The sequence below is a fragment of the Anomaloglossus baeobatrachus genome, chromosome 1 (genome assembly GCF_048569485.1).
Source record: "Anomaloglossus baeobatrachus isolate aAnoBae1 chromosome 1, aAnoBae1.hap1, whole genome shotgun sequence".
NCBI classification, from domain to species: Eukaryota; Metazoa; Chordata; class Amphibia; order Anura; family Aromobatidae; genus Anomaloglossus; species Anomaloglossus baeobatrachus.
In genome coordinates this window covers 700,799,512-700,815,228 of record NC_134353.1, presented here as the reverse complement: position 1 = coordinate 700,815,228, position 15,717 = coordinate 700,799,512, and the positions used below count along the sequence as shown (strand labels likewise).

Genomic DNA, 15,717 nt, shown 5'->3' with positions numbered 1-15,717 from the left:
TAAGGTGGTTCTGCGTCCTGTCCCAGAATTTCTCCCTAAGGTGGTATCCCCTTTTCATCTAAATCAGGATATCTCCTTGCCTTCCTTTTGCCCTAATCCAATTCACCAGTGTGAAAAGGATTTGCACTTTTTGGATCTAGTGAGAGCACTCCGGCTCTACGTGTCTCGCACGGCGCCCCTGCGCCGTTCAGATGCGCTCTTTGTCCTTGTCGCTGGCCAGCGCAAGGGCTCTCAGGCCTCCAAGTCAACCTTAGCTCGGTGGATCAAGGAACCGATTCTCGAGGCCTACCGTACTTCTGGGCTTCCGCTCCCTTCAGGGTTGAAAGCCCATTCTACCAGAGCCGTAGGTGCGTCCTGGGCATTGCGGCACCGGGCGACGGCTCAGCAGGTGTGTCAGGCAGCTACGTGCTCTAGTCTGCACACTTTCACGAAGCACTATCAAGTGCATACCTATGCTTCGGCAGACGCCAGTCTAGGTAGGCGAGTCCTCCAGGCGGCGGTTGCCCACCTGTAAGAGGGGGCCGTTTTCGGCTCTTTCTATTGAGGTATTGTTTTTACCCACCCAGGGACTGCTCTTGGACGTCCCAATTGTCTGGGTCTCCCAATGGAGCGACAAAGAAAAAGGGAATTTTGTTTACTTACCGTAAATTCCTTTTCTTCTAGCTCCTATTGGGAGACCCAGCACCCACCCCTGTGCCCTTCGGGCTGGTTGTTCTTTTGTGTACACATGTTGTTGATGTTGATTTGTTCTTTTGGTTCATGGTCTTCAGTTCTCCGAACATCCTTCGGATTGAATTTACCCTAGACCAATTTATAAGTTTTTCCTTTCGTCACGACAGCACCAACGAGAGAGGGATCCGCCCCCTTCAGGACAGGAAACCTACAGATAAAAAAGGGGCAGTCCCCCTCCCTCATCAGTTGGTTTCCTGTCCTGCATGGAGAGGAACCTACAGTACCTGGGTCCGGTTGAGTCCGTGCGGTCTCCGAGGGAACGGCGGAGCTCTAGGTCCAGAAGCACGGTCGGTGGAGCTCCCCTCGTGGACTCCGTCCTCCGGTGCACCTCGTCCTCTTCCCTTTGGTTCGGCTTTGCCTCCGGGGTAATGACGCCAGCACGTGCGCGCCTGGTTCTGTGGACGGCAGGGGGGGGCCCTGCCGTGTCAGCGCGCTCTCTGCTGCCGTGACCCGGAAGTGCACTGGAGCGCTTCCGGGGGAGTGGACCGGGCAGGTTCCTTGTGAAGGCCGTGGATCCCTCCTTCCTGAGCCGGACGCGGGGTAAGTTGCTGTCGGTGCTCGGCGGCCGACGCCTCTCCCTGTGGCGCGGGCTGCGCCTTCCGGTTGCACGGCGGGTGCGATGTGTCCGGGGCCGCGTCCACGCTCTGTCTCCTCGGCGCTGTCCCGGCAGTGCACGAAGGATCGTCCCGGAGTCCCTGCCTGCGCTTGTCCGGTGTCGGGGCGTGGCTTCGGGCCGGGCTGTGTGGCTTCCTCATCGGACTTTGGAGCTGGATTCTGCCGCAGGGCCCGGGGCCCCTGTAGCCTCTGTGTTTGCCTGGCCCCCTGTGTGGATTCCAGGCCCCCTGTGTGGATTCCAGGCCCCCTGTGTGGATTCCAGGCCCCTGTGGCCTCTGTGGACTCCTGGCCCCTGTGGCCTCTGTGGACTCCTGGCCCCTGTGGCCTCTGTGGACTCCTGGCCCCTGTGGCCTCCGTGGACTCCTGCCCCCTGTGGCCTCTGTGGACTCCTGGCCCCTGTGGCCCCTGTAGGCTCCTGACTCCTGTGGGCTCTGTGGCCTCGTGGCCCCTGTCGGCTCCTGGCCCCCTGTGGGCTCCTGGCACCTGTGGCCTCTGTGGGTTCCTGACCCTTGTGGCCTCTGGGACCTCCTGGTCCCTGTGGCCTCCGGGCCCCTGTGGCCTCTGTGGCCTCCGGGCCCCTGTGGCCTCTGTGGCCTCCGGGCCCCTGTGCCTCGGTGTCTCCTGGCCCTTGTGGCCTGTGTGTTTTTCGGGCCCATGTGACCTGTGTGTGTCCTCCAGGCTTCTGTGGCCTCTGAGCCTCCTGACCTCTGTGGCCTCTGGGCCTACTGGCCTCTGTGGCCTCGAGCCCTCCTGGTGTCTGTGGCCTCTATGTCCTCTAGCCCCCCTGTCCTCGGGTCGGGCCCTCCTGGTCTGGCCTCTGGCCTTCCCGGCCTCTGAGCATCCTGGCCTTTGCGCTTCCTGGGGTTGGGTCTCGGGACCTCCTGGTCCCTGTACCTCCTGGCCTCCGAACCTCCTGGCCTCGGGCCTCTGTGTCTCTGGCCCTCGTGCTTCCGGGCCTCGTGCTTCCTGGCTTGTGCCTCTGTTCCTCTGTGCTGCCTGCCCTTGGTCCTCTGTGCCTCATGGCCTTGGTCTTCTGTGCTGCCTGCCCTTGGGCCGCTGGGCCTCCTGGCCTGGGGCCGCTGTGTCTCCTAGCCGGGGGCCGCTGTGCCTTCTGGCCTCAGGCCTCTGTGCCTTCTGGCCTCAGGCCTCTGTGCCTTCTGGCCTCGGGCCTCTGTGCCTTTCTGGCCTCGGGCCTCTGTGCCTTTCTGGCCTCGGGCCTCTGTGCCTTTCTAGCCTCGGGCCTCTGTGCCTTTCTGGCCTCGGGCCTCTGTGCCTTCTTGGCCTCGGGCCTTTGTACTTCTTGGCCTCGGGCCTTTGTGCCTCTTGGCCTCGGTGCCTCCTGCCTTCTGTGTGGCTTCCTGGCCTCTGTGTAGCTTCCGGCCCTCTGTGTGGCTTCCGGCCCTCTGTGTGGCTTCCGGCCCTCTGTGTGGCTTCCGGCCCTCTGTGTGGCTTCCGGCCCTCTGTGTGGCTTCCGGCCCTCTGTGTGGCTTCCGGCCCTCTGTGTGGCTTCCGGCCCTCTGTGTGGCTTCCGGCCCTCTGTGTGGCTTCCGGCCCTCTGTGTGGCTTCCGGCCCTCTGTGTGGCTTCCGGCCCTCTGTGTGGCTTCCGGCCCTCTGTGTGGCTTCCGGCCCTCTGTGTGGCTTCCGGCCCTCTGTGTGGCTTCCGGCCCTCTGTGTGGCTTCCGGCCCTCTGTGTGGCTTCCGGCCCTCTGTGTGGCTTCCGGCCCTCTGTGTGGCTTCCGGCCCTCTGTGTGGCTTCCGGCCCTCTGTGTGGCTTCCGGCCCTCTGTGTGGCTTCCGGCCCTCTGTGTGGCTTCCTGCCCTCTGTGTGGCTTCCGGCCCTCTGTGTGGCTTCCGGGCCTCTGTGTCGCTTCCGGGCCTCTGTGTCGCTTCCGGGCCTCGGGGCCTCTTGGCCCCGTGCCTCTGTGCATCTTAGCCTCTGTGCCTCTTGGCTCCGACCTCTGTGCCTCTTGGCCTCTGTGCCTCTTGGCTTCTTGGTCTCTGTGCCTTCTTGGCCTCTGTGCCTTCTTGGCCTCTGGGCCTCCTGGCCCCGTGCCTCTGTGCCTCCTGGCTCCGACCTCTTGGCCTCTGGGCCTCTTGGCCTCTGTGCCTCTTGGCCTCTGTGCCGCTTGGCCTCTGTGCCTCTTGGCCTGCTGTGCCTCTTGGCCTCTGTGCCTCTGGGCCTCTGTGCCTTCCTGGCCTCTGGGCCTTCCTGGCTTGGGCCTCCTGGCCCTATGCCTCCTGGCTCCGGCCTCTATGCCTCTGTGCCTCTTGGCCTCTGTGCCTCTTGGCCCTTGTGCCTCGATGCCTTTTACCTCTTGGCCTCCGTGCGTCTGTGCCTCCGTGCCTCTGTGCCTCTTCGCCTCTATGCCTCTTGGCCTCTGGGCCTCTTGGCCTCTGGGCCTCTTGGCCTCTGTGCCTCTTGGCCCTTGTGCCTCGATGCCTTTTACCTCTTGGCCTCCGTGCCTCTGTGCCTCCGTGCCTCTGTGCCTCTTGGCCTCTTCGCCTCTATGCCTCTTCGCCTCTATGCCTCGGGGCCTCTTGGCCTCTGGGCCTCTTGGCCTCTGTGCCTCTTGGCCTCTGTGCCTTCCTGGCCTCTGTGCCTCCTGGCTTGGGCCTCCTGGCCCTATGCCTCCTGGCTCCGGCCTCTATGCCTCTGTGCCTCTTGGCCTTTGTCGTCTTGGCCCTTGTGCCTCTGGGCCTCTGTGCCTCTTGGCCTCTGTGCCTCTTGGCCCTTGTGCCTCGATGCCTTTTACCTCTTGGCCTCCGTGCCTCTGTGCCTCTTGGCCTCTGTGCCTCTTGGCCTCTGTGCCTCTTGGCCTCTGTGCCTCTTGGCCTCTGTGCCTCTTGGCCTCTGGGCCTCTTGGCCTCTGGGCCTCTTGGCCTCTGGGCCTCTTGGCCTCTGGGCCTCTTGGCCTCCGGGCCTCTTGGCCTCCGGGCCTCTGTGTCTCTTGGCCTCTTGTCCTCTGTGCCTCTTGGCCTCTTGGCCTCTTGGCCTCTGGGCCTCTTGGCCTCTGGGCCTCTTGGCCTCTGGGCCTCTGGGCCTCTTGGCCTCTTGGGCTCTGGGCCTCTTGGGCTCTGGGCCTCTTGGCCTCTGGGCCTCTTGGCCTCTGGGCCTCTTGGGCTCTGGGCCTCTGTGCCTCTTGGGCTTTGTACCTCTTGGGCTCTGTGCCTCTTGGGCTCTGTGCCTCTTGGGCTCTGTGCCTCTTGGGCTCTGTGCCTCTGTGCCCCTGGGCCTCCTGGTCGTGTGGGCCTGTGTTCTCGTCCTGCGTCTCTAGGCCTTGCGCTTTTGTGCTTGCTCCTTGCGGCGCTCCTGCTTGCGCCTCTGACGCCTTGCACCTCCCTGGCCTTCCACCTGGCCTGGCGCCTCGGGCTTCCTGCTTCACCTCTGAGTCTCTTCTCCTCGTCCAGTACGGTGCGGTCCCTGTTCCTCTGTCTCTTGGTCGCCCCTGCTTCTGCTGGGCGTGTTCGCGCCTGTCCGGCCCTGTCCGTTGGTCCTTCCTTCCTTAGGGTGTTCCGGTTGTTCTGCCGCGCGGGGGGTCTTTGGGTTTTTTCCCGCGCGGGGTGCTTTCTCCATTCCTTCGTTTCGGGGGGCTCTGTCCTCGCCTATGTCGCTAGGTCGGCCCATTGGCGGGGGGGTTGGTCTTTGTTCTTTGTCTTTCAGGATTCCGGCTGTGGTCCTCGCGTGGCGTGCCGTCCCTTGTCCCGCTGGCTGTGGGATGCTGTTTCCCTATCGTCTGTGGTGAAGTGAGTTCCTCTGGCCTCCTCGGTGTCGGATCCTTCTCCTGGGCGGTAGCCTCCCCCTTGGGTGGATGTGACCAGTGTCTCCTTCGATTGTATTGTACGGCTGCGCCCTGGTCCTCTCCGTCCGCCTTTCCGGGCTCTGCCGGCTAGCCTTTGTTCTTCCACTGTCTTCCGTTGGAGGCTTGGCCCTTAGCGCAGTTTTTTCTCACCCTCTGAGTGTATTCTCTGTAAGTCTCTCGTGGGTGCTGTCGTGACGAAAGGAAAAGACTATATTACTTACCGGTAATGGGATTTTCCTGAGTCCACGACAGCACCCTTTACACCCCTGCCCTTTCTTGTTTGGTTTTCACCATTGGTGTCCTGGGATTTGTCTATTTTGTCTATTCATTCATTGGCGGTTCCTCTCCCGGTTCTCTGCAACCAACTGATGAGGGAGGGGGACTGCCCCTTTTTTATCTGTAGGTTTCCTGTCCTGAAGGGGGCGGATCCCTCTCTCGTGGGTGCTGTCGTGGACTCGGGAAAATCCCATTACCGGTAAGTAATATAGTCTTTCTCCTTCCTGCTTTTGCACCAAAACTGAGGAGCCCGTGATCCACGGGAGGGTGTATAGGCAGAGGGGAGGGGTTACACTTTTTTAAAAGTGTAATACTTTGTGTGGCCTCCAGAGGCAGAAGCTATACACCCAATTGTCTGGGTCTCCCAATAGGAGCTAGAAGAAAAGGAATTTACGGTAAGTAAACAAAATTCCCTTTTTTGGCGTTTGGAACTTTTTTGTCACTACACCGTTTACCAATCAGATTAATTGATTTTATATTTTGATCGGGCATTTATGAAAGCGGCGATACCAAATATGTGTATATTTATTTATTTTTTAACCCTTTAATTTTTAATGGGGTAAAAGGGGGGTAATTTGAACTTTTTAGTTTTTGTTTTTTATTTTTTAAACCTTTTTTTTATCTTTTTTTTTTGTTTGTTTTTATTTTACTAGTCCCCCTAGGGGGCTATAGCGATCAGCAATCCGATCGCTCTGATCTATCTGCTGATCACAGCTATACAGCTGTAAACAGCAGATACGGTCACTTCCTGCTTCACTGACCTCCGGGCCGGGTGAAAATGAAAGTGACTCGTCATAGCTGCAGGCGTCATCACATGACCCTGTGCTACCATGGCAACCACCGAAAGGCACGTGATAACTCACGTGACTTCCGGTGGGGGCGGTGGTAAGTGAAAATCTTCACTGCGCATATATACATCTCGCTGCCAGACTTTGTCAGCGAGATGTAAGGAGTTAATGTTACGGGTGGAATGCGATTACACTCGTAACATGCAGGCACACATGTCATCTGTCAAAACAGCTGATATGTGCGTCGATTGCCACACCCTGCCCGCGGCAGGGGGCGGGGCTTAACGGCACACGATCCATGACGGAAAGAGCCGTCAAAGGTTGTGAAGGGGTTAACTTGGGTTTTTGATGCTGCTGTTTTTTGTCTGTTTTGTGTGACATGCTTTAAATAAAGTTGCTTTGTTTTTTAAACTTACTGGTACTTGGTTTTGACAAAACTTTATTGACATTGTTAGGTACGGAAACGCGCTAATAATGCATGTGCGTTTTTTTACCTTCAGATTTTCCACATCGAATTCAAGTCTATGGGGAAAATCTGCAATAAAACTTAGGGTACCCGTAAGAGAAAGTGACATGCTGCAGATTTGAAAAAAGAACCACCAGTCAGTGTATGCAACTTAAAAAAAGAAGCACAGTGGCCATGACACTTCTATAAATCTCATCCACATTGCTGGAACTTTTAGACACTGAATAACTCGCCAAATACTCATTGTGGAGACGTAGCCTAAGGGCCATGCTCTGACACTTACACATCAGCAAATGACAGCTCCCAGTGGTTGCAGAAAATGAGTAAATGTTAAACACGACATTTAATTTTGTATTAAAAATAATTTATTACATAATACAAAAATAAAAATTGCAACACATTCCCCTTAGGTCTATAAGTCAACGTTTAGAAGCAACAGTTAAGACACCTTTATAGGATTGTCATTCAGCACCTGCAACAAAATGTTGGATTTACTGGTGAATGTTGTCTCTTACTATTGTAGAAACCATGGAATGGGTGACACGTCTATTAAGTTCGAAGTCATTCCTGGAAAGAACCAGAAGAGTGAATATGTGATGACTTGTGGAAAACACACTGTGAGAGGCTGGTGTGAGTTTTCAGAGATTCTAATGTTTACCTGCTTGAATTATTAGTCTTCAATTACTGCCTTTCTACAATGGGAGGCAGAAGTCGTCATTTAACACTAGAAGTCCCCGGAATTTTGAGCTCCATAGGGTTTCAATGGTAGAAATGTTAAATGACCCCCTCTCTGGGACTTCTAGTGTTAACACGACACTTGGTCATTGAAAAAGCTTCTTTTAGGTTGAGGTGTTGATCAGTTGATCCACTCTATACTTCATACATACACTGGGTACAGAAAGTATTCTGACCCCTTTAAATTTTTCCCTTTGTTTCATTGCAGCCATTTGGTAAATTCAAAAAAGTTCATTTTTTTTCTCATTAATGTACACTCTGCACCCCATCTTAACAGAAAAATCCTGAAATGTAGACATTTTTGCAAATTTATTAAACAAGAAAATCTGAAATCACATGGTCATAAGTATGGAGTAGAAGCACCCTTTTGAGCTAGTACACCCATGAGTCTAATTGGGAATGATGCAACAAGTTTTTCCCACGTGGATTTGGGGATCCATTGCCATTCTTCCTTGCAGATCCTCTCCAGTTCCGTCAGGTTGAATGGTGAACGTTGGTGTACAGCCATTCTCAGGTCTCTCCCAGAAATGCTCAATTGGGTTTAGGTCAGGGCTCTGGTTGGGCTAGTCAAGAATGGTCACAGAGTTGTTATGAAGCCACTCCTTTGTTATTTTAGCTGTGTGCTTAGGGTCATTGTCTTGTTGGAAGGTGAACCTTCGGCCAAGTCTGAGGTCCAGAGCACTCTAGAAGAGATTTTCTTACAGGATATCTCTGTACTTGGCAACATCCATCTTTTCTTCAATTGTAACCAGTTGTCCTGTCCCTGCAGCTGAAAAACACCCCATAGCATGATGCTGCCACCACCACATTTCACTGTTGGGATTGCATTGGGCAGGTGATGAGCAGTGTCTGGTTTTCTCCACATATACCGCTTAGAATTATCACCAAAAAGTTTTATCTTCATCTCATCAGACCAGAGAATCCTATTTCTCATAGTCTGGGAGTCCTTCATGTGTTTTTTTTTGTTTTGGTTTTTTTTTGTTTTTTTTTTGCAAACTCAATGCGGGATTTCATGTCTTGCACTGAGGAGAGGCTTACTTTGTGGAACTTTCTCCCATCTCCCTACTGCATCTCTGGAGCTCAGCCACCGTGATCTTGGAGTTCTTCTTTACCTCTTACCAATGCTCTTCTCTCACGATTGCTCAGTTTGGCTGGACGGCCAGGTCTAGGAAGATTTCTGGTGGTCCCAAACTTCTTCCATTTAAGGATTATAGAGACCACTGTGCTCTTAGGAACCTTGAGTACTGCAGAAATTCTTTTGTAACCTTGGCCAGATCTGAGCCTTGCCACAATTCTGTCTCTGAGCTCCTTGGGCAGTTCCTTTGACCTCATGATTCTCATTTGGTCTGACATGCACTGCCAGCTGTGAGGTCTTATAGAGACAGGTGTGTGCCTTTCCAAATTAAGTCCTATTAGTTTAATTAAACACAGCTGGACTCCAATGAAGGAATAGAACCATCTCAAGGTAGATCACAAGGAAATGGACATCATGTGACTTAAATGAGTGTCTGAGCAAAGGGTCTGAATACTTATGACCATGTGATATTTCAGGTTTTTCTTGTTTAATAAATTTGCAATATTGTCTAGATTTTAGGTTTAAACTTTCTTTATTAAAGTAAACAAGACAATTTTTTACAGGAAAAAAAAGAAGATTCAAATAAGTGATTACTTCATGTCAACTTACAGAGAAAAATATAAGCCACGTCCTAACTAATACATCCTCTCTACTAACTACCATAAGGCACGCATAGGACATGTAACCACATTTTATAATACGAACAGTCTCCTTCCAAAGAAGAAATACGCCTCAACCAAAACGAGGCCACTGCCGAAAAAAAATTAGATTTAACTAGAACCAGAAAAAAAAGAAAGTAGCAAGAGGGAAAGAAAAGGAAAAGAAAGGGAGAGGGGGGGAGAAGAGCAGCAGAAATGGAGGGAGGAAAGGCATAGTAGGGATTACTTCCCCAGTACTCGAGCCGCTACATTGGACTGACGTAACACAGGTTATGAGTTACCAATAAGGTTCAGAAATGGTAGGGAATCAAAAGCCAGGGGGTCCAGGACCCAAGGAATTTATCCACTGAGTCATTGGTGTCTGCCGTGAGGGACACCATCCTGTGAATGATGGCCATCTCCGCAAACCACTTTCTCACAGATGGCACCCCAGTCGATCTCCAGTATCTCGGGATTACCATGTGTACCGCTGTAAGACAGGATCTCAAGAGGCCCACTTTTTGTGATTTAATTGATCCTGGGAGAATTTAAAGCAATGCCATCTGAGGGGAACCTACCAACTGCTCTCTACAAATCAGAGTATCCCTTGAACACGGACTTCCAGAAAGGCTGTATCAATTGGAAGTCCCACCAGATATGCAGCATTGTCCCCTTCTCCCTTCCACACCTCCAGCAACTATCTGAAACCCCAGGAAATATTGTGTGTAGAGTATCCGAGCACCTGTACCAATGGGTCAGAATCTTATAATTTTTTTCCTGTGCGGCGCAGGCAATGGAAAATTTATGGGTGAGGATAAAGGACTTTTTCCAGTCCTCCTCAGGAATGGGAGTCCCCAAATCTCTATTCCACTTCTCGATATATTTAAGGTCCCCCATATTCGCCTCTGTAGTAGTCAGGAAGGAGTAAACCAGAGACAAAAGATGCCCGGGAGAATCCTCCCGTAAAAATAATTAACATTTTGTGGGCGTGGCTGCAAAAATATTGTCTAGATTTTTTTCTGGCAAGATGGGGTGTAGAGTGTACATTAATGAGAAAGAAAATGAACTTTTTTGAATTTACAAATGGCTGCAATGAAACAGAGTGAAGACAGGTAATGGGGTCGGAATACTTTCTGTACCCACTGTAACTGTACCAGTGCCCTTCTAGTACTTGGAGAACCTGTCACCAAGTCAAAATTGGCCATTTTTTTTTTGGTCTTTTTAGTTATGCTGCTCCTGCAAATAGTTTTTCTTGTTTGTTTTGAATTTGCCATACAGTTCTAGAGATATTGGACTTTTTTTCTATTTTTCTTTTCTTTTTTTGTCTTTTCCAAGGGCCAATGCAAGAAATAATGCAGTGCATTCTAAAGATACACCCCAAGGGAAACCTGTGAGCCACAACTTATAAAAAAATGACCATATCTCTGGAACCATATGGAGGATTTTATGTATAAAAAAAGTCTATCTTTAATTCTTTTTTGCATTTCCTTATGAACAATCTTTTCTTTATTGTAGGCAAAAATAAAAGGGTAGGAAAACAGTTGGCATCACAAAAAATTCTTCAGCTTCTTCATCCACATGTTAAAAACTGGGGCTCCCTTCTGCGTATGTATGGAAGGGAGAGCACTAAAATGGTGAAACAGGTGAGTCTTTACATTGTCGATGTAACTTGAGTCTTACGCCTTACTTTAAAACCTCAGTTCTTTTCTTGTATTAGTGCAGTTAAACTAGTGCTGACTTTCATGTTTCCTTAACCCCTTCAGCCCCTTGGCACGTTCCGTTTTTGCGTTTTTGTTTTTTGCTCCCCTTCTTCCGAGAGCCGTAACTTTTTGATTTTTCTGTCAATCTTGCCATATGAGGGCTTGTTTTTTGCGGGACAAGTTGTACTTTTAAATGAAACCATAAGTTTTACCATATGGTGTACTGGAAAGCAGCAAAAAAAATTCCAAGTGTGGAAAAATTGCAAAAAAAGTGTGATGGCACAATAGTTTTTGGGATGTTTTATTCACGGTGTTCACTATATGGTAAAACTGATGTGTAGGTATGATGCCTGAGGTCGGTGCGAGTTTGTAGACACCAAACATGTATAGATTTACTTGTATCTAAGGGGTTAAAAAAATGCACGTTTTGCGCCATTTTCCAAAACACGTAGCGTTCTTATTATTTAGGATCTATGGTAAGTGACGGCTTATTTTTTGCGTCTCGAGCTGCTGATTCTAATGGTAGCATTTTTGCGCAGATGCTACGTTTTGATCGCCTGTTATTGCATTTTGCGTAAAACTTGCGGCGACCAAAAAACGTAATTTTGGCGTTTGGAATTTTTTTGCCACTACGCCATTTACCAATCAGATTAATTGATTTTATATTTTGATCGGGCATTTCTGAATTTATTTTACTAGTCCCCCTAGGGGGCTATAGCGATCAGCAATCCGATTGCTGATCGCTATCTGCTGATCACAGCTATACCGCTGTAAACAGCAGAAATAGTCACTTTCTTTTTTCCTCTGCTCCGTGCCGAGGAAGAATGAAAGTGAAACTTCATAGCAGCAGGCGTCATCACATGACCCTGTGCTACGATGGCAACCACCGAACGTCACGTGATCACTCACGTGACGTCCGGAGGGGGCGGCGGTAAGTAGAAAACATGGCCGCGCGCATATAGATCTCGCTGCCAGACTTTGGCAGCGAGATCTAAGGGGTTAATGTTCCGGGTGGAATGCGATTCCACTCGGAACATGTAGGCACACATGTCAGCTGTTGAAAACAGCTGATATGTGTGCCGATCCACGCCGCCTGCCCGCGGCAGGGGGCGGGGCTTACCGGGACACGATCCATGACGGAAAGATCCGTCCATGGTCGTGAAGGGGTTAATGAATGTATCTTCTTCCAGCGTATGTTAACTATGTGCCTATTTAAAGGAAATTTCATGAAAAATTTCCCAAGAATTGAATGATGATTTTGCTTTTAATAGTTTTTTGTTCTGTCTTTCATCAGGAAACCTCAGATAAAAGTGTAATAGAACTACATCAGTATGCCAAAAAAAACAAGCCAAATCTTCATATTCTAAATAAGCTGCAAGATGAAATGAAAAAGCTGGCACAAGAAAGGGTGAGTGATAATTCAAGCTGTTGATTTAAAGGATCTTTTCTCAGCAGAAGTCCAAGTGCTCACAAATAATTTTGTCTTTTAATTCACTGATGTAGTGTTTAGAATCAGGCAGTTGCAATGCGACAAGGATTGGGGACATTGATGATGGCTTTTAATCCAAACCATCGACTCTCTCACCTCCTAATATATCTTGTTGCACATCTGGTCTCTTTGTGTAATAAGGTGCTTTTCTCTGACGCCTCTTTGGGGGACACAAGACCATGGGTGTTATGCTACCTATCCATAGGAGGACACTAAGTAGATGCAAAAGCATAGCTCCTCCTCTGCAGTATACACCCCCTGGCCAGGCCAGGCAGCCTCAGTTTTAGCTTAGTGTCTGTGTGAGGCACTTCCTTTCAAGGTTTGTTATTTTTTAAGGGCGACGGTTTCCTTTTGGGACCGATCTCCCACTACCATCAACTGGCGGGAACGTGGAGTGTCGCTTCCACGTACCCCCTCCTGCGACGCTGGATCCTGGGCTGGACGACGGGTTCCACAGACACCGATTTTCCAGAGCCCAGGGCAGAGGCACAATTCCTCAGCCCCTCTTTGCAGGCTCTGAGTTGAACATGGCACCTGTGTGACCGGACACAGCAAGCTGACTCTATTTCCACTGCCTGGACTGAAGCAGTGTTTAAGGTGAGATCCCCCCTGACTGGTTTCCCAGACAAAAGGAGAAAAGACGGTGCAGGGAAATCTCCCAGGACTGCTGAATTTACAGTATTTATTATGAGAAAGTCCCTTGCTGATTGCAAGGAGGAGAGCCCCAGGGATCCTGAACACAGTGTTAACTTTTTTTTTAGCTTGCTGGTTGGAGGAGGGGGAAGTCCCTCGCTCTTTGCAGAAAGTCCTGCACAGATAATTTACCGGTGGCAGGGGGAGGGCCCAGAGCTCAGGAACTGTTTATTTGCTCTGTTTTTTTGCTCTAGCAGAAAAGCCGCCAGAGATAACCACCAGTGACAAGCTGTGTGCTGACTGTAGGGAGAGGGAGGAAAACTGTCAGAAGCTCCCTTCCCGCCGTTTTTTACTACCCACAGCAGGGGGGGGGGGGCACACTGACTTCTTCATGCTCTTTTAGCGCTAAGCCCCGCCCCCCGCGGCCGCGATAAGCCCCCCCCCAGGAAAGCGTACGAAGATCTCCACAGAGCTTTCTCCTTCCTGAGGACACAGGGCCATCGGCTGATTCTGGTGAGGTGCTTGCTTCACTTGTAGCTCTGCTGACCATTGCTCCCCCTCCTGGCATACTCCTATTAGGAACATGCAGAATTCTAAGGGCACTAAGAGTGCTAAGGCCCACATAGTCTATTATGCAGCCTGCACTGCCTGCCACGCTGAGCTACCACGAAAACACACCTCTTCTCTCTGTGAGTCCTGTGCCCCTATAGCCCCCCAAGACCCCCCTGCCACCACCGCCGCAACCGTCAGCCCACAGCCTAGGGCTCCCAGCCCACCGGAATGGGCACAGTTTTCTGTCTCAATCCATGGAAAAACTGTCACAGAACCTGGTTCTGGCTGTGCAATGTCGTCCTCCACACCCTTCTGGGCCCCTGGACAGAACGCAGCCTGAGGATAACCCTATGGAGGATCCTTCTGAGGTAATCCGGGCACATGCTTCACCGGTTGCAGGGATCAGGAAAAGAGCACACGGCCGGGTGTCTCCAGCACTCTCTCATGGCCCCCATGACTCTCCCTCGGGAGCACACAGGGCACGCCCTCCCACACCCTCCACGGCTTCTGAAGAGCTGGAGGAGGGAGAATGCTGTTTGTACCAGGAGGATTCCTTGGTTTCATCCTCCCCAGATGATCAAACTGCAATAGACTCCCTTATAGCAGCAATCAACCAAACTCTGCATGTGGAGGATCTCCCATCCACTACCACTGACCATGCGGTCTCCTTTAAGAGGGCAAGGATACCCCGAAAGGTTTTCGTTGATCACCCAGAGTTTCAGGATATCCTCACAAAGCAAAGGGAGAAGCCTGACAGGCGCTTCGGTAACCGAAAACTCATGGAGTCCCGGTACCCTTTTGCCTCACCTGCCCCCTAAGGGCTGGGCCGATCCGCCCTCGGTCGACCCCCCCCCCGGTCTCCCGCCTTACCACAAAGACGCTCCTGTCTTTACCCGATGGTTCCTCCATCAAGGACCCGACAGACAGGTGGAGCACCTCGCCCGCTCTGCTTTTGAGGCTGCGGGTTCCTCCCTCTCGCCCTCCTTTGCCTCTGTGTGGGTCGCAAAGGCGATCTCGGTCTGGGCAGAATCCCTTAACACTTCGCTTGAGGAATCCCAGTTCACTCATACCTTCACAGAGGTAAGAGCTCAAATTTCCGCTGCGGCGGAGTACCTCATGCAGGCCTCCATGGACGCTGTTACCTGCGCAGCGTTTGCCGCCTCAAATACCATAGCCATCTGTAGAGCTCTCTGGCTCCGACAATGGCAAGCGGACTCGGCCTCCAAGAAGTCTCTCACAGGCCTTCCCTTTTTTCCAGACCGATTGTTTGGCGAACGTCTGGACAAGCTCATTTCTGACGCCACGGGAGGAAAAAGTACTTCCCTTCCCCAGCTGAAGCCCAGGACGTCCTTCACCAGACGTCCACAGTCCTCGTTCCGCTCCTTTCGGAACTCATTTGGTTGGTCAACATCCCGTGCTGTCCCCGCCACCAGCCGAGGACTACGCAGGGACTGACCACCTCAGCTCTCCCCGAAACCCACTTCGTCATGGCAGCCTAGACCGAAACAGTCCAGGACTAGGGAGACTTGGCCACGACGTTTTCCCCCCTCATGACTCCTTCGGCGCCCTGGAAGACACACTTATTGTAGGAGGTCGACTGCGGCTCTTTCAACACATCTGGGCTGCCGCCTCAGACGACAAATGGGTACGAGACCGTGTGTCTTCCGGTTACCACATAGAATTTCGGACCCGACCCCCGAGTCGGTTCCTTCTCTCAAACCCCCCCAAAGACTCGAAAACGACACAAAGCTTTTTTCTCAGCAATCCACTCGCTCCAAACAGCAGGAGTCATAATACCTGTCCCGGACGACAAGAAGTTCGGGGGGTTTTATTCCAACCTCTTTGTGGTCCCCAAAAAGGATGGGTCAGTTCGACCCATCCTGGACCTCAAACACCTGAACAAACATGTGCATGTACGGAGATTCAGAATGGAGTCCCTAAGGTCCATTATTGCATCCATGGTCGAAGGGGAATTCCTCGCCGCCATAGATATCAAGGACGCGTACCTGCACATACCCATCGCCCCAGATCACCAAAAAGTTCCTCCGCTTCGCAGTTCAGGACTCCCACTTTCAATTCGTAGCTCTACCCTTCGGCCTTGCCACCGCACCAAGGGTCTTCACCAAAGTCATGGCGACCGCCATGAGCGTCCTTCACGCCAGGGGAGTAGTCATTCTCCCTTACTTGGACAACCTCCTCATAAAGACCCCCTCCTTCC

At 51.7% G+C, this 15,717-nt stretch overlaps 1 protein-coding gene across 1 annotated transcript in view; it reads left to right on the top strand.

The window, feature by feature from the left end:
- Window positions 1-15,717, top strand: part of DGCR8 (DGCR8 microprocessor complex subunit) — a 132,505-nt gene that overhangs the window by 100,389 nt on the left and 16,399 nt on the right. Inside the window, exons 11-13 of the mRNA XM_075320964.1 lie at window positions 7,201-7,307; window positions 10,641-10,768; window positions 12,120-12,233. Of these exons, the coding sequence (XP_075177079.1) occupies window positions 7,201-7,307; window positions 10,641-10,768; window positions 12,120-12,233 (349 nt within the window). The remainder of the gene's footprint in view (window positions 1-7,200; window positions 7,308-10,640; window positions 10,769-12,119; window positions 12,234-15,717) is intronic.